This window comes from Brachyhypopomus gauderio, chromosome 15 (assembly GCF_052324685.1).
Source record: "Brachyhypopomus gauderio isolate BG-103 chromosome 15, BGAUD_0.2, whole genome shotgun sequence".
Lineage (NCBI taxonomy): Eukaryota > Metazoa > Chordata > Actinopteri > Gymnotiformes > Hypopomidae > Brachyhypopomus > Brachyhypopomus gauderio.
Window position 1 is genome coordinate 20981684 of NC_135225.1, and position 19580 is coordinate 21001263.

Here is a 19580-nt window from a genome sequence, read left to right on the forward strand (position 1 = left end):
TCCCACCCGGCGTATGCGCTCATGGTCGCGCTTGAAGCGTCCACACAGCGGCTCTCACTGGTCCGCAGCATCACCATGTAGCCCTATAGCTCTGTGTCATCTAACGTCTTTGGAGGGCATTTTTGGTTGACTGAACAAGCTTACCATTTATAGACGGTAAATTAACAGAGGTGAGTTATTTCAACCTTTCCAATTTGTTCCAGAAGCTGGTTTTCGAACACACCACTTTCGATCTGAGGTAAATTCCTTTTCTTTTTCTTTTTCGTCTGTCAAGGTCATTATTTCGCTAAGTCTCTAAAAACATTTTGAATTGCGCGAATGTTATGAAAAAGTTGTGCTATGTTGAACTTTGCTTTGTAGGCATTAAAGCACTTATAAAGCGTCTTAAAGTTAGTTTGCCAACTGTAAAATACGCATTGCGCATGTGTGATCAATAAACAGGATTTTGGCCATTACCTACATATAATAATATAATATTAATCTTACTTACTGTGTTAATACTTCTATATTATATTTTTGTGTACGACAGTGTGGAACAGAAAATATACATATGTTGAAAATAAGGACTTAAATCAAAGCTAAAGGTGTGAATGGTGCATCACCGTCTGGGTCTGTAATGTTGACAGGGATTTCGGCACAGCCCGCGTCATGCCAGGAGGAGCGCGCGAGCGCGCGTGTCAGAAGAACCGCTCGGTGACATTCGCGAGAGTGACACAGACTCTACTACTGCGAGAAAACGCAAAGTGAAGAAGAGAGTCCAGCCTGAATTTTATCACTCCATTCAATTAACACCAACTCGCAAACCAGTAGGTGACTTTTCACACTTATAAAGTTCTCATATCCTAACAGAATTAATCCCACGATGGTTATTCTGCTATACTTGATTCATGAGTTGTTGACTCATGGTCATGAGTTCTGTGAAAGCATTACACAAGCACCTTTACATCAGCACTGCTAGACAGTATAATTTTATATATAGGCTATTCAGAAATGCCTGATTCAGACCTTTTAGAATGTATGCATTTGTTTACATTATTTATAACATTTGGTCATACCTTTTGTCCACAATTACCAAGTACTACAGATTTTACCTCTTTCATGTTACACCAAGAATTCAGCCACATTTAGGGAAGGAAGAGGCAGGATTAGTCAAAGTCAAAGTCAAATTTATTTATATAGCGCTTTTTACAACACACGTTGTCACAAAGCAGCTTTACAATCGTATGGGTCCAGATCCCTAATGAACAAGCCAAAGGTGACAGTGGCAAGGAAAAACTCCCTATGATGGTGGGGATTAGGAAGAAACCTCGGGAGGACCAAGACTCAAAAGGGAACCCATCCTCCATTGGACGGCCCGTTAGCACAAGTCCGTATTTGTGGACAAAAGGTGGTTCTACAGTTATGGTTATGGTTCTAGTTCCCCGGCCAAATAGTCACAGTCCCTTCAGTGCAGATGGTGAGCCTCAGGTAGGAGCATCAGCACGTCCTCTTGTGGCAATGGCACATCCAACCCCGGCATCAGTACATCCACCAGCAAACCAGACCATCTCCCAGGTGCTTGTAGGTGCTTGCATGCAATCGTCTTGGGTAGAAGCATGCAAAAAGATAGACAGTACAGGTTGAGTGTGTGGACATCAATTTAAACCACCATTGATTTAAATATACATAGCTCACATGCCAGTGATTAGCATGTGGCTCCGGCAGGCTAATCTATAGCAGCATAACTAAAGGGAGGGATTCGGAGGTGACCACAGGCATGAGGGCTCACTGAGACATTGCTTACCAGTCAAGTCATTGTCACAACTAGAGTGATGCCATGACACAGCTGGATGACAGCATCAACATCTCAGATTACCATAAATCTCAACATCTGCGGGGGGCCACGAGCCCCACACATTACAAGGGGAATATTAACCGAAGGCTTGATTAAATAAGTGAGTCTTAAGTCTAGATTTAAAGATTGGAACTGTGTCAGAATCTCAGATTGGAGCTGGAAGGCTATTCCATAATTGAGGGGTTTAAAGGAGAAAGCTCTGCCTCCGACTGTAGTCTTACAAATTTTTGGAACTAGGAGAAATCCAGCATTTTGGGAGCACAAAGGGGGAGATGGGTTGTAGTAAGCAATGAGTTCAAGACCATTTAACGCCTTATAGGTTAACAAGAATTTTTAATTCAGTTCGATATTTAATCAGAAGCCAGTGTAATGCCACGAGAGTGGGACTAATATGATCGAATTTTCATTTTTTGATTTTACCAGTCAAATGTGGGTTCTTACATGAAATTTAAATGACCCTTTTGAAATCCTGTGAAACCACATGTTAGTAGAACAATTATATACTGAAGTAAATTCCTGCAACACTAATGCATTCCTACAACAAATATGTTTTAATAAGTCTTATAGTTTGGTGTAGCTTTCCCTGGCTGAAAATATATTCAATATCTCCTTCATAAAGTCTTTGTAAACAAAGTCTTCAAGTCAAACAAATTCTCTGTGGTATTTATTCACACATTCCAAAGATACTTTCTTGATCTATTAAAATTGTATTTACTTATTCTAGCTTCAGAATGTGTATGTTAATTACACAACAAAATTAAGTAAGTATTGCCCCAGATATGTATTTTTGTCAAATGGTTGTTCAATTATGCATAATTTATACATTATGAACCTATTGTGAACTCATTGGGTTTTTAAGGACAGATATACTGTAGGTACATAGATAAATGTATGTAACTGTGTCATCATATTTTACAAAATCTGAAATAGTATATGACGCCTGCTATTAGGCTGGAATGATAGGAAGGAAAGTAGACACGCTGTTTTAAGCCTTCCTTGGCCAATATTTACATTAAGCAGGAAGCAAACTAGAGTGACTGTGTGTGTTTGTGAAGGATGTGCATGTGGCTTCCTCATCCGCTGTTCACTAATTACTCCAGTTCCTTACAATTAATGTATTTTTTAATCAGTTTCATGGGCAGTAGAAATTTCAGATGTAGGACAGTACCTATAATAGTCACTGTAGCTGTTACACTATAGCATTGCTGCTCATGAGGAACAAACATAGCCGCTCATGTTTAGATATACGTGTCTTTATAACATTTTTGTTCAGGCTTATTGAGGAATAATCAGAGAAGAGTTGAGATAAGCATAAATGTATCCTCAAATTACATTATCTGCATGCATTATCTGCACATCATGTTTCCTCATCCTTATTGATCTGACTCACGTGGCTCTGGCATTTGATCTGTGAGAGGTTTGCAGATATTCCATTATAAGGCAAATGTGATGTGATGATCTTTATCCAGGAGAGTGCTTTCTATTAGAAGGGAAGCATATCAAATATACAAGTAAGAGGCAGTGAACATCGCTCTGTCTGTTGGCCATGCCATCATGGGAGAACTCCACAGTTTTATGACATTGAACTGAATATTTTTCACATTGTAGCTTTCCGTTTTAACACGCATATTTTGGATTTTGTTTGATCAACATACATACAAAACCACATTTTTTTCTATTTGACATTCTGTTGTTTATTATTACCACAGCACCATGAATGAAAGGCCAACATTTATTTATTAATATAATATATAGAATATATATTTTTTATATTAATATAATATAGAATGGAAGAAAGAAATTAGAATGCACTGAAAAACACTAAAACACAATGCAGCGTTATTAGCACAGTGCTAATATACTAGCATGTTTCATACCTACATTTCCACTGCTTCATGATTTCATAACGAGGTACTGACATCTATAAACAGTGTTCTGTTGTATCACATCTCTTGCCTGCTTTCTATGTGTCTTTGGGTAATGAGAACTGTTGCTTACAAATAAATGATAGAAACATGGACAAAAATGGTACAACTTTGGTAAAAAGTCCTAAAGATGTAGCACCTCTGTCACATAGCAAAGTACTATGAAAATACAAACCTCCTGGATTTCACACTACGCAAAACCAAAAGTCTCAGAAAAACAAGAGAAAAAACAAAAAGACATTCACTCTCAGAAGTGATGTGTTCATCAGGTCCCACATTCTGAAACCTATGCATTAGCATTGCTGTTGAAACCCAGACAATATTAAATGTGGCCCAAACATAAGGACTGTGAACCACTGACCTTCTCAGAATCAGCATACATGGTCAGTGGTGCTGTCTGATTATAATATAAACACTTCCTTTTATATAGAAAAAAGATATGTGGACTAATGAACCCAGCAGACATCACAATGATCTTTATTGGAACCCTCACGAAAGCAGGGAAAGGGTTCATCCTGGAATGGACAGAGGTAAAGCTGTGATGAGCATGCGTAAAACACGGCTTTATATGCTGCTTTTTGATTGGGCAAGAGTGATGCGTGAATCACACGCACCCAGTAGACCCAGTCACAGGGATGGCGCTGTAGCCGCACATATCTGTATCCGAGGATGATGACGCGGTGACATGTTGCATCTTCACAGGCTGCATTACAGCGCCACGTATTATTTATTCCTCTGAGTGATTTGACAGGATTTAACATTAGGGATTAACCTGCATGACACAAGTGCAGGACTGTATACAGAAGGGTGTGGTTGTGTCAAAAGCAGCGTGTAAATGGAAGGTGCAAGCAGGATCTCCGTGTACACGGCGGTAAGTGTTTTCCTCGCCCTGTCGGGGGAGCCACATGCATTTGATTTTTCCAGCCGCTCCGCACGCTTTTGGTTTTTATTGTCAGTGAGACATGATTTCAGTCTGTGTGCACGAACCGATGCTGTCCTGAAGCGTATTGGCGTGTATATGTTGCTCGAATCCGTCTCCTGCGATAGTAAACACGGTGAGGCGGAACAGTGGCAGTGTGTTGTGGTGTGTTGATGTTCGGCTGGTGTGGGCTGTGGTGTGTTTGCTGAGACTACACAACACGGTCTCTTCTCTTTTGTTCCTCAGAGCTCCGGATCGGGGCACGCTTCCCTTGGCTGCTCCATGTCTTCTTCAGCTGATATCTCAGACGAGGACGACTACAGTGTGAAGTCTGGGTGTGTGTCGCCGGCACCCGGGGACACGTTACCCTGGAATTTACCCAGACATGAACGTTCAAAGCGAAAGATTCAGGGAGGCTCCGTGTTGGATCCGGCAGAGAGGGCTGTGCTCCGGATAGCAGGTCAGATCCATAACGTATTACTTCACACATCTCAGCTTTCTGCATCATTTACATTTAGGGTGTGGGCCCAACCTGTATAGTTACTTTGTCTTTCTGTTGTTCGTCAGCCTATGCCAGGCAACTAATTTTCATATAGATATAAAATAGATTTGTGACGTTATTTACTGAGGACATTAACTGATGCTATGACATACGTGTTAGGGATAATTACAGTCCTCACCATCTGTCATTTAAAAACCTAGATGTGTGTTTGATGTGTGTGCTCATGCTTGACGTTGAGTCTCAGATCTGCGCTGATGTAGCATATTTGGAGTTTAGCTATTTAGCTAATGAGCCTAATCTTAAAGTAGAAATACATGTTACATGTAGAAAGCAGTATCGTGTATTTTAGATTACGCCGGTTTTGTTATCGCAAGCACACATGTGATAAGGATGGTATATTATAATGAAGTAGTTATTTAAGTTAGCCTGTGTATTATTACTTGTTTCATAGTCATTTAAAACGCTTGACGTTTATCAGTTGCTTCTAATTAGACCCAAATATATTCCCAGTAATATAATGTACGATGTCGAGTTCACATGTTGCATTCGAATGAAAATATTATTGCCTTCCATATGGTTGCCAAATATTTGAATATACCATATGAACATGTTGATGTTCTCAGTTACCGCGTCCCTGTAAAGGTGTTCATAGGGATTCAAATCTCTGTCCTCAAGGTCCAGGTCTTAGAGATTTTCCACCATCGCTTTACTATGAGTCAGGTGTGGCCACTTGAACCCTTTTCAGTCTGTGAAAAACGTTACATTTTTGGCACTGGACGACACTGATGCGAAAAAGGGAAAGTTTGTGTGAATTTTGTACATACATGTTTATTTTAAATGAGTTTTAAGCCATATTTGAATAATATGTAAAAATGAACTAAATATGTCCAAACACATACTATTCACATAATTAACACTTTAATTATTATATATATATATATATATATATATATATATATATATATATATATATATATATATATATATATATATATATATATATATTATAATATAATAATATAATATAATATATATCTATGTATATATATATATATATATATAGATGTGTGTGTTAAAAATATTGAAAAACGTTTTTTTATTATTTGAACTTTAAAAATTTTACTATTGACTAATTACGAATTTTGCAGTTACTTAGAAAAAAGAAATACCATAATTAACACATCATATCATTCTGAAGTCAGTTGTCAGTTTAGTTTGATCTCAATTAATACATTTCAAAAGATTATAAAATCCAGGAGCGGATTTGGGTCTAGATTTGAATACCACTGGTTGAGACTATCGCAGTACCGTTCCGGAGGTGTGAAACGCGTCTAGCAATAGGACCCTGAAGAGCTGGGGTTTACCACAGGCGTGTGGACGACCACCCGTCTCACACACGTGTGTGGGACACTATGACCATGGTGTTAAACAGTGTGTTTATGAAAACAATATCCCAAAAGACACATGTTGTATTGTGCGTGTTTATGTTATACATTATTTGAAAACCGACTATTCTCTTTGTATTGGCACCTGTCACAGTAGCCTACACTACCACCACCATGTTTGATGCTAAAGTAGGCGTGATGTGTAAATCTAGTGTTTACTTGAACATAGCGAGTGTGTGTGTGTGCGTGTATGAGCAGGTTATAGATGTGCATTACTGGTGTGTCTGGTGTGAGTTACTGGTGTGAGTTTACCCCCGCGTATATAGTCTATGCAGCGTGTGTGCGTGTGTGGGAGGGGCAGATTCTGCATGATCACTGCCCGTCGTCCAGAGTCCGGAGTGGCGCACTCATAGGTCCAGCGAGCCTCCATCAGGCTGAGATTTGTTCACGATCGCGGAGAGGAAGTCCCGCTTATTGGACGGTTAATGGACATGGGAGGGAGGACAGGGGCGTCACCTCTCTCGGAATAACGGAGCCGATCAGTTTGGGTCCTGGATCAGCCTGGATCAGCCTGGATCACCCCGCCATGGCTGCTTATGTACCCGGGGAATACGCGCTCGCCAACGAGCAGGAATATCTCCAGGCGTACGAGGACGTTCTCGAGAAGTACAAAGGTAAATCTTACATGTGGATTTGGGTTTGTTGATGCCGAGTGGTCAAGAAGACCTTCCTGAAACAGCTGATCCGTAACGGACCGGTGTTGGTGGAGAAGCACTGGAGGTGGACTGGGGTGGTTGATCTAACGTTCACCACCTTACACTGGCCTTCAGGATACCCGTGTGACTGTGTCTCATCAGGGCTTTATACGTGCTAAGATGGGATATGTGAAACTGAAGTCTTGAATGTTTTTCTGATGCATATGGTCAGGGATCTTGATAGCTTAGCGGTCGTCCTTACCTTTATTTTGTACACGCCCTTAAGATGAAATGACAGGAAGGAATGACAGTTTTTTTCTGAGATGAATAAGGTTTGGTGATTTATGGTCCTTGAAGATCAAGAAGATTAATCTGTTGTCTTTAATACAGACAGAAGATTGTGCGTTTTTGTACAGATAGTACCATCCTGCTTGTCACAGTAATTAAATGAACTACGTTTCCTCACGTTCTATGGACACAGAAATAAACGCTATTTTAGTGCCATGTGAATCATTTCAGGATGCAAACTGCAGTCCATATCCACTCGGAAGAAATCCATTCAGTGTCTCTCTAGAGGAGAACTACCTCATACATCCTCATCAAGACTTATTGGCACGACCTGCCTCATGAGATATTGAACAAGCAGGAAGACATCTCAGTCAATCTCAGATGAACGAGTAAAAATTTATATATATATTAGGGATAATATGAAAAACAAACTGGCTTTTGGCAATTTTTCATTGGCTAGTGCATTGGATGTCTACATAAAATATATAGGCCAGAAAAAGTAGCTTAATAGAAAAACAGCTTAACATTCTTAATTGCTAAACTTAAGAATAAAACCGTGAACAGATTAACAGCACTGTTTTTCATTTAGTCCATAATCAAAATATGGTTGTTATTGAAGTTCTCAGAAGTGTCTGAAAAGGTTCTTTCACAAGGATGTTTCTGTGCTTTAGGGTGGGTGCATAATGACACTTTTTCAGCAGCAGTGAGAAAGAAGGACTGCCTTGTTCTTTTGGTTTGTTTTGCTTAACAGAATATGTATCACACAATAAGTGGTGTTTTCTGCTGTGTTGCTGTATCTAGCTTTGGAAACTAATTGAAGTTGTTAGAAACAGGTCTCTGTATACTCTGTATTTGGTTGAACATGCAAGCACACGTGCACACGTACACACACAGTTGATTCACACTAAAATCCCACCATTTGTCATCGTTGGACTGTATATATTGGGACTTCCTTCCTTTAAAGTCAGATGACAGTATGTAATGTGTACCAAAAAAACTGGAAACAGTGATTCGCATTTCAGGTCAACTCATGTTTTCAGATAATTTAAACACAGGGGATAGCTTTGTTCTCTGTAGCCACAGAGCTCACAATTTTCATTCGATCAACATTTTTTATTTTGCCAACATACTTTTTATCTTATCATCTTCAAACCTTGTATGACTATAAATGACGACTTGTCCATACATTTTGACTTTGTTTAATGTATATATTTCAGCACTGTAAGTATAGTAATGTGGAAACACCCAGAAAGACACATTTCATTCCACAGTGGAAGTCTTTTAATCTCTGAGGATTTTGTTAATTTGTTGTTAATAATGTTGCTAATCTCTGACAATGAAATGAAGCTTAATTGTTATATATGCTTTTGCCACATGTGCAAAATCTATTTTACTTAGTTACTATTAAAATGCCTGCAGGAAACGTCAGAAATCTAGGAACATTACAATCGTAAATCTAATCTCTAGATGTCAAAAAATTCCTGAACGTGATGTCTAGATCTGCACAGAAATACAGTAACAGTAGGCAGCTGTTCTCTGCACAAAAGGCCTTCAGATCTTATGTCCAGCTCATTCCCACTCATCTGAAGGCTTTTCCACAACTGTCTTGTGAACCCTTGTCTTTCTGTGTAGTGTTTTAGACATTGCATGTACATGGATATAGATTACTTATCATTTGTTCAGCAAAACTTAATGTCTCAGGTGCCTTGTATAGCAACACTAAGAGTTTTGGACTCAACACCTGCATAACAGGATATGGTAGGTACCGGTAATTGCATAGAAGCCAGAGAGGATCGGTGGTCACTTGTATTATTCAGACTGAGATTACATGAGTGTCTTTCAAACATTTTAATCCTGTAATTTTAAACTGGAATTAAATGTACATTTTACAATAGGCCTGCCAGTTCAAAACCTGGTCATTAAGGTGCTCTGGATAATGGGTGAAGCACAGGACCACCAGTGTATGGGAACGCAGTGCCTCAGTAAAGCCACTTGACAATTGAGTAGGATGAATTGCGAAAGTCTTTTGTGGCTTTTTACATAGCAGATCCCAGAAAAAGCCCAAGATTTATTGCGAGGCTGAGAGGGTCTAATTTTTCTTGCTGGATTGACTGGGTGTCCTTTCTGCAAGGTTAAGTAGTTCTTTCATGACAATCGAAGGCTCCTGTGGCATTGAGGGCATTGTTGATAGACTGGCAACAATAAATGTTCAATGTTTATAATGCCACAGACCGAAATGGATTTTTTAACTTTACTTTTTTTCAATAAAGAAGATTTTCTTCATAGTTACATTTCCATAATTATTGGTGTTGATGTTTAAATATATGACTACATTCCAGAAATGTTTTTATATGGGGTTTGTCCTATAAAATAATAGAACTAAAAAAATAGAAATAATAATTCTGAAAAATACATGAATATTTATGAGAAGCAGAGAGATTGTTGTCCAACAGTTCGTTTTCCCTTTAGTCAGGCATACTTTATATTTGTGAAGTTGTAGCAACATAAATGGCTTGAGAAATATACTATAGATGATATGCTGAATGCTCAGATACATATTACATTATACAAGGTCAGATATCATTTTGTTAAGATAAAATCAAACAGAATACTGCTAGGTCAGATAAAGCAATTCATTAAGCCGCCCTAGCCAAGCTGAATTCCACCCAGGAGTGTACACTCAATGGTGTCAGCCATGCTCATTAACATAAAGCTTAGAGATTTACATGTAAATGTGTGATGTAGTATGCATGTCTTTAAGGAAACTGACTAGAATTTTTTTTTGTTTCAAAAAATGTTCTCAGTTTCCTGACCTAGTTAGAATTTCTGCCAGAGATGCCATAACATATTTTTCCAAATGTCGGAAAGTTTAAAATGGTGTACACAGTCTCCCCGATGCAACATGTGTCCTGCACTTTAGAGTAGTTTATTCCTATGCTGTGATTTTGTTATTGATAATTGGGAGATTGGCATACATTGTATAAATAAAAGACACAAATGTGTTTTACAAATACATTAATAACATATATAGTACATGATACTAACTCATTTAAAATGCTTCCTGGTGTTTTGTAATGCTTTAATACAATGTTAATACAATGTTTAATATAATGTTTAAATAATATGGTATTTGAGAGAAATATACTCTGAATCAAAGTGATAGAAAATCTGTTTTAAGAAGAATTAACAAGAAATGCATGCATTTATATGAATGCTACATTCATGTTTGTCACTTAGATTGGCACAGTGTAAACATTTGAAGTATCTTCCAAAAATAGCTGGTACTATCTGGAATGTGTAATGTCAGAACTGTAGAGAGGCCACAGATCAGATATATTGTGAGGGTAATGACACATGACTGGTAGAATGTCTGCCTAAGGCTGTGGTCACATGACCCTGTCTGCCTCTGGCGTTTTTTTGTGGTGAATTCCTACTTTGTTTAGAAGCATATCAATATCTGTTCACATGAGGCGTTACTAAGTTGTGATATTTGTTGATATGCTGTTTTGATTTTTGTTTTTAAGAAAAGGATGTTAATGGCTATTTTTGGTGTTTTTAGCATTTGTTCACAGTCATAATTTATTTTTTTCACTCTAGCATCAAAGGAATCAAAAAGGAAACTCAATTATTGATGAGTATTTGAATGCCAAAAATCAAATAGTTCTGACACTAGTTTGTCATGATCGTTCTTTCATGGTAACTGTGTCCTACTCTGTGTTGTATTACTTCTGCTACAAATGCTAATGCCAGTTAGCATGATGTCGTAGTGCCATGACATCATAGTACCTAATGTATATTGGATATAGGATATGGATGGCCTAATGTCTTTAGTATTAGCTTTTATTCACTTTTAACAACTTTAGCTATTTTGGAGTGGCCTGTTCCTTTAACATTATCATTACCTTTCATCATATCTTACATTACAATATACACTCACTGGCCACTTTAATAGTTACACCTGTCCAACTGCTCATTAACTCAAATGTCAAATCAGCCAATCACATGGCAGAAACTCAATGTAGACATTGCCTAGACGATCTGCTGAAGTTCAAGCTGAGCATCAGAATGGGGAAGAAAGGTGATTTATGTGACTTTGAACGTGGCATAGTTGTTGGTGCCAGACGGGCTGGTCTGTATATTTCAGAAACAGCTGATCTACTGGGATTTTCATGCATAACCATCTCTTGGGTTTACAAAAAATGGTCCGAAAAAGAAAAAATATCCAGTGAGTGACAGTTCTGTGGGCGCAAATGCCTTGTTGATGCCAGAAGTCAGAGGAGAATGGCCAAACTGGTTTGAGCTGATAGAACGGCAACAGTGACTGTCGTTACAACTGAGGCATACAGAAGAGCATCTCTGAATGCACAACACATCGAACCTTGAAGCGGATGGGCTACAGTAGCAGAAGACCACACCAGGTGCCACTCCTGTTAGATAAGAACAGGAAACTGAGGCTCACCAAAATTGGACAATAGAAGATTGTAAAAACATTGCCTGGTCTAATGAGTCTCGATTTCTGCTGCGACATTCGAATGGTAGAGTCAGAATTTGGTGTCAACAACATGAAAGCATGGATCCATCCTGCCTTGTTATCAACGGTTCAGGCTGGTGGTGGTGGTGCAATGACGTGGGAGATATTTTCCTGGCACACTTTGGGCCCATTAGTACCAATTGACCACAGTGTACCCATCTTCTGATGTCTACTTCCAGCAGGATAATGCGTCATGTGATAAAGCACCAATCATCTCAGACTGGTTTCTTGAACATGACAATGAGTTCACGGTACTCTAATGGCCTCCACAGTCCCCAGATCTCAATCCATTAGAGCACCTTTGGGATGTGGTGGAACGAGAGATTCACATCATGGATGTGCAGCCGACAAATCTGCAGCAACTGTGTGATGTTATCATGTCAATATGGACCAGACGCTCTGAGGAATGTTTCCAGTACCTTGTTGAATCTGCCACGAAGGATTAAGGCAGTTCTGAAGACAAAAAGGGGTCCAACCCGATACTAGCAAGGTGTACCTAATGAAGTGGCCGGTGAATCATCCTATAGGTAACAATTCAAGAACCTCCCTTTAATTCTTTATTGTGCACTGCTGCCTCACATGTGAGTTCATTCCTGTTGGGTGAAGAATGAGTCAACTACTTAATAATGCACTAAATGAGAATTAGGACCACCTGTGTAGGGAAAAACTATGCATGTGTGTTACATTATCAGGATGAAGTTTCTAATGATGATCATCTCAGTGGTCCTCCGTGTGGTCTCATCCTTCCCCAAAAAATTGTGTTTGACTCGGGTGTTTGACTCAGGTGTTTGACTAAGGTGTTTGACTCAGGTGTTTGACTCGGGAGTTTGACATAGGTGTTTGACTCGGGTTTTTGACTCGGGTGTTTGACTAAGGTGTTTGACTCGGGTGTTTGACTCGGGTGTTTGACTCAGGTGTTTGACTCAGGTGTTTGACTCGGGTGTTTAACTAAGGTGTTTGACTCAGGTGTTTGACTCGGGTGTTTGACTCGGGTGTTTGACTCGGGTGTTTGACTCAGGTGTTTGACTCAGGTGTTTGACACTTGAGTTTCAGCTGTGCTCTGCTCATTTGTGCTCTGCTGGTTATGCTGTGGAAATATCATGGTGTTTCGTAAGCTTCACATGAGTCTAAGATTGATGGTATTTGACAAGCACATTTTCTGTGACATTCTGGTACTGTGGATGTAGAAGCTGAGAGAGCTGTTGCTGGAGTTATTGCTGGTATATCACTCCTCTACTTTGCGTTTCATATGCCATATCCTCTTTTGTCCTGGGCACGTTGATGAGATTCATATCAACAACTATCATCATTCCTGTCATTCTTTGCATTGCTTGGCAGCAGCCTACAAGTGACAGGTTGAGTGTGGCTTCTTTCCCTCACGGGAGCAGAAAAGCTCATTTGTCCCCTTTGTACTCCTCCTCCTCCACTGGCCCCTCCCCTCTATCTCCTCCGCCTCCGGCAGCACAGGCCCCGCCCCTGCGCAGCCACAACTGTGTCCCCTCGTGGCTGAATGCGGAGGGTGGTTGTCCATACACTGCCATGACCGTATGGCTGTGTCCCTCTGGATGTTTGCAGCCGGGGGGGTGGGGGGGTGGTGTGGGGGGGTCCATGCGTGCCCAGCCCAGGTTGTCGGGGGGGGGGCTCGGGCGTGGCAGCCTGTGGGGTTGGAGGATGAGATGATGGGTAGAAAACCCATCTATGGACTCTAATCATTTATGAATCCATACATGAATCATACACCTGAGTCCAATCGTACATGCTGACACTGTGTTGGAGAGGCATTATGGGATGTCCTGTCTGTCAGTGAGGGACGGGTGGATGGAGACCAGGACATGCAGGAGGACCTTGTGGACAGATAACTGTCAGTCTGACATGAGCCAATTTGATGAGATCGATGACGTATGTTGAACAGATCTGTCTTGAGGCTTTATTGTACTAAAATATGAAATATGTGAAACTATCCATTTTCTAAATCACTGTAGCTGGTTAAGTGAACCAAATATTCAGCAATTCATTCAGACGTTACTGAATATGGAGATTATTTGAGATTATATGAGATTATTTTATGTGTTTCTGATAGGAAATTGAACATTTTGTTAGTTTATTTCAATAGGGTGAAAGACGTATGTGGAAATGTGAACACTTAACATGTATCTGGCTGTAATAATCTAAATGCTAATTTAAGACAAAAAGTGTTTAGTCTGCTTAATAAAATATTACTCTTTCTTACTGAATACGTTGTGCATTCTCAGCTTTAAAGATATTTAGTGATTCTGATGTCATTTCCCAGAGAGCTATCCAGCAGATGTGCATGGCATGACATCATCTCTACAACTGGAAATGCTGTCTGCAGCCAGTAGCAGATGGATTTTTTTAAACATAAATATTTCATTCAAAATCATTAGTATTTGCATAGCTGATGAAAGATCTTGTCTGCTGTGTTACTATACCTGGTGACAACCTCTAGTGTTTTGGGCTTGTTGTTTTTGTTTGAATAGGCTTGTCAGTTTAAACTGTTTTGTTTTTTCTTTGTGTCTGTGTGTGTTAAAGAAAAAAAACCCATCTGTCTGCTTGCCTAGCTTGTGATTTGAGAATTCACTGTGCATAAAATCCTTACAAATCTCAGCTGCAAGTGATTACCCGTGGAAAACAGGGCAGGAATTTGTTGGTTAATGACATTGCAGTGCCTCTCTGTATAACTGAATTTTTCACGTGATAAAGGAATGAGAGTCTGAATATGTGTCTGTGTATCTGTGTGTGTGTGTGTGTGTGTGTGTGTGTGTGTGTGTGTGTGTATTCTTGGGTGGGTAAATGTATTGGCTGGTCGTTATGGTGACTCAGCCCAGCCGCTCCCTGCTCGGGACAGCTCAGCTTTGTCTGTGGGAAGTCATGTGATTGCTCTTAGACCCGCCCCTCCAGCCTCATGCACTCGTTTGATTGGCTGACTCAACAGAGTCTTCTCTATTTAATGACCTAAGGATGCAGAGAATCACACCCGGTGCAACAGATCAACAGATCTACAGTCTTGCCAGGTCCTGTAAGCACACTGAAGGGAAAAACAATAGAATGCCAATTACTCTTAAATTATTCTTAAAGTAAAATAGCTTTGTTGTAGATAAGTACGTATAAAAAACTACATAGTATAGTACTATACTACATATAGTATAGAAGCTATCGGTATTAGTATTGCAGTTCCAAAATGCTGAATTAATATAGACCTCATGCTTTATATAGCAGATGCTATATAAAGAAAATGGATAATTTACTACTTACAGCCTACTAGAACCTCCTCATCCCAACAGCATGGTCTCTCTTACCACACCCACCAAGAAGCTGGCTTTATTTGCACATAGCTTGATGCTTTGGCGATTTATTGACCCTCCATATTGTTAATGCGTTGAAATGTTGTGTTTATATATTATGTTAACTGTTTTGGTTGTTTTAACCTTAGCACTGTTACCACGCTGTACTGCACCTAACTGTACAGAGCTGCACGAGACCAGATTCAGATTGATTACTGTAAGTGGCTGAACACTAAAGGCTGAGGAAGAAATCAATGCAATCACAGTCCTCTGGCACCGCCCAGTCTTCAGAGCTGTGTATCGAACACAGGGCATTATCAAACGATTATCTTCTAAATCGAGTAGAAGTCTGAACAGGGGAGTTAATTTTTAACATCCTGGAGCTAATTGCTTTCTCCCCAGCTCTGTGAACCCCTGCAGCCCCTAAAGTTTCACCTGACATGCCAGCAAGATTAGGGCCTGGTCATCCTGGACAATGCCGGTCGCTGTTGGACTAGAGGTTCTGATTACGGCTGGCCGAGTCAGTCTTTGGACGTTTGGCTGTTTCAGTTGCTGCCTGCCTGAACAGGTGGCTGTAAAATCCCCCCCCCCAAGAGTGTGCACTGGCCTTGCAGTGCTTCACCACTGGGAGTGGGAGGGTCTCTCCACTAGTTTGGTGAGGTACCGTCACAGATTGGTGCTCCACAGTAATGTTGTGAGGGCGGCACGGACTCTTGGGTCATTCACGTTGAGAGGTGCGATGCTCCCACATTCATCCACATTTGTTTCTGAAAAATATGACATAAGAAACACTTTCCCAGTTCAGTAAGCGCAACAGACCACGCCTCCCATTCAAAGTCCAGTTTCCTGTTCAGCAGCAGGGTTCACGCGGAGGCCTTGAGGGCAGTGATATCTATGCTAAAGCCTTTAGGGCTTAAGGGCCCTTGGCCCTGCAGTGAAGACCTTGCTAACTGAGGCGTATATTTCCCAAGCTAGCCTTTCCTAGCTGCAGCAGGGCTTAATGAGAGGAATGTCACCTTTTTCTCCTCTCCTTTCTTTCCTCCTTTTTTTCCTTTCTTGACTCTCTCCAGACTGACAGCGTATCTGACAGCTTGCCAGCAGGTCCGTGGATACAACCTCGTCACGACTGGGTTCGCAGCGTTCGCAGAGGCACGTGGGCGGTCTGTGCCCCAGTTTTAAACCCGTAGTCTCGTATTCTAAAAGACGACGTCATTAAAACACCGTTTCCCAGCACGCCACGCTGCTACAGCGCAGACCCGCATCCCCGCGAGGGCCCTTTTGGCGAGCGGTGCGCTTGGCATGCGGTTTTATGTCTTGCTTTATTTTAGGCCATGCCTGCAGGCTGGTACTATGACGAGAGCGGGAGCAACTGAACCCTGAGAGGGGAAATGAAGGAGTCAGGACTCCGTTAGCCGTTGGCCTGATTCTGCTACTCTGTTCCTGTGGCGATTGCAAAACAATTAGGAGTTACTGCGCTGAAGGCTTCAGGCATTAACCGTTCTTTGCTAAGAAGCATTTACTGCCCTTGAAGCTTTTTAGTTCTTTAGCGTGTTGTGCCATAAAGTAAGCATTAACTTCCATTTTCTTCTGAATTGTGACACTCAGTATGTATGTTGACATGTCTTAGATATCTATTCTAACCACGAAACACACGGCTCAAAATAATTCTGCATTCTATTGGTGATATTTAAAAATATCCACCCCCGTCCCCCTTTTCATGTTGACTGTATTGATAGCCAAATATAATGTTCAAGGTTTGGCTGATATGAAGGGGGGGGCAGAGAATGTGCTTGGAGACAGAAGACACATCATATGTGCTGTATATCGAGTCATAAATACCTTGTAGTGGTCATGACAGGACAAGAGAGCTGTGATTGACTCTACAGGCGTTAATAAACCATGCCAGTGCTGTACCCTCCACAGAGCAACTCCAAAGGTCTCACTGGATCAACATCAGTCTCTACGCGTCCTCACAGGCCTGCGTACTTACTCCTTTGACTGTAGAAGAAGGCCACGCACCAGGACAGATGTGCTTGAAGAGGTTAATGGCTATTAGAATGATATTATAAATCCTTAATGTTTTGATAAAGCACACAGTTCCACCATCACTGCAATAAAGCCTTTCTCTGCAGCTAAGACACTAATTGTGGAGGTTATCATGAGGTCATGTTATTTAACTCAGTTTTCGTTAGTGGTTGTGAAGGGCGAGAAGTGCAAAATAAAAAGGAAGCGATCACGCCAGTCTCAGGGAAAAAGGAATTTAATAAGTGCACAACATAATACCCGTGACATACTCCAAATTAAGTAAACAATTATCAGCGGTCAACTGGTACAAAGACAAGACATATATAGACGGACAAACGGCCCAAGGGTGCTGGGGATTACAGTAGGCCCCGCCCACCTGAGGGACGAGCACAACACAACAATAACAGGACCACATGAACTACTGTCGCTGTGGGTGGAGGCGGCCAGCAGGGCCCCGTATGGTGACACTGGCCTGGAGACACAGGGAGAGTATTTATCGTCACGTTCGTTACTCTGATTGCATCACCAAATGGCAAGCTACATTTCACTACTTGAATGAAAACATGTTGCATCTTGTAAACATTCTCTTACATGCTGAGATAGGGTGTCAGTTTCAACGTCTGTTATTGGGACTAATCGTGTGCAGACTTGATCATTTAGGCCTTGTTTACATTAACATGCATCTTGGTTGTTTCTGTCACAACGGACTATCAAAATGCACAGCCGTGTTCTCTTGGAACTTCAAATGCGCCTTGAGGGGCCACTTGACACATAATGGCTGCATCTCAATTCAGGGGCTGCAGCCTACGTAGACCGCGTAGACCGCAGCCCACGGAGGCCACACACTTCGAAGGCCTGGTAGGCTGTATCTCACGGCTGTTAAATGAGACAGTCTAGTCTTCGCAAGACGTATGTTTGCGTGACCACGCTCTACCCCGTTACATACATGTTACATACGTTTTAGCGAGCTGTCCGACAAATATCACATCACCCACAAATGCCTAAAAGAAAATGCGTTGAACATGTATTCACATGTTTGGCAGGAAGTATAACTTCATAACAAAATTCAATGTATTTTTAAAAACGTTACACTTTAGTAAATACTCAAAGCACAGGTTTACCTGCAATATCATTAATAACTGGCATGTTATTTAGCATCTCATTGCAGTATAAATGTCCATATAAAAAAATACCGACATTTAAAAACGAATTCTTCGGCCTGTACGCTAGACTCCACCATGTTGCCTGTTTATTGTTCATAGAGCAATGAATCCTGGGATATGGTGGGACGCGAAGGATACTCAGACGTGTCTTTCGTTTTCGGGGTTTTGAAGGCTACATTCGTCGGCCGCATAGGAAGGAGCCAACGAATTTGGGACAGCCTCGTCGCGGCGCAGTGACGTAACCAGCCTACAAATGTGCACTTTGTGGGCTGCAGCCCCTGAATTGAGACGCACCCAATGTCAGGAAGTGTTGGCCTCAGCCCAAAAGGAAATGAGATGTCTCGCTTGGCTGGCCCACCAGGCAGAACAAGCCATTAGCCAAGTTTAGCCATTAGCCTGGCTTACTCAACTACATGCAGAGCAAGTTCCAGTCACGCAGTTTGTTAGTGTCTTCCATCTATGGCAGTGATGGTTTGATGTGGATAGTAATGTGTTGAAGTTGAGGACACACCGTTCACACTACAGATGTAATGTGGCCTGATGGCCACTTTTGAAGTGGCTTAGGTGATGAGATTATAGTGTGTCTCGGAGGATGCCAATGTTAATGTCAGGTGAGAACTGAACTTGGAATAAGGTCCCATTGTTACATTTTTATCTCAGATTGGGGTTATCTGTCACAGTTCACATTCGTAATTGCAAATGACCTGTCACTGTCATAACTACAATTGAAGAGTTACAGACACAACCCCCCCCCCCCCCAATCAATTATGATTGGTAATTATCAGAAAAACACATTCAAATTTGGAATGATTAAAAATGATTATTCATGCATAATATGCATAATATAATATGTTACATTAACATGTAATTATATTATTATGCCATGTATTTCTAATTGATGAGCAGTTCACATAGGGCCCTACAGCCAGGCAAATGGAGTACAGATGTGCACCATATGTGGTGTCTGCTTTCACTACTCTGTCCAGTTAAACGTTTCAGTATGTCCAGAAA

General features: G+C 40.9%; 1 protein-coding gene across 17 annotated transcripts in view; it reads left to right on the forward strand.

Moving 5' to 3' along the window:
- The window catches only part of dst (dystonin), a 115172-nt gene that overhangs the window by 470 nt on the left and 95122 nt on the right, over positions 1–19580 (forward strand). For 13 of the 17 annotated variants that reach the window (XM_076974214.1, XM_076974219.1, XM_076974206.1 and 10 more), the window contains exons 2-4: positions 204–238; positions 627–806; positions 4925–5138. In XM_076974214.1, coding sequence (XP_076830329.1) covers positions 204–238; positions 627–806; positions 4925–5138 — 429 coding nt within the window. Of the gene's footprint in view, positions 1–203; positions 239–626; positions 807–4486; positions 4631–4737; positions 4815–4924; positions 5139–7099; positions 7240–19580 lie in introns of those variants that run through there. The other 4 variants (XM_076974202.1, XM_076974211.1, XM_076974212.1 and 1 more) reach the window with 4 other exon arrangements.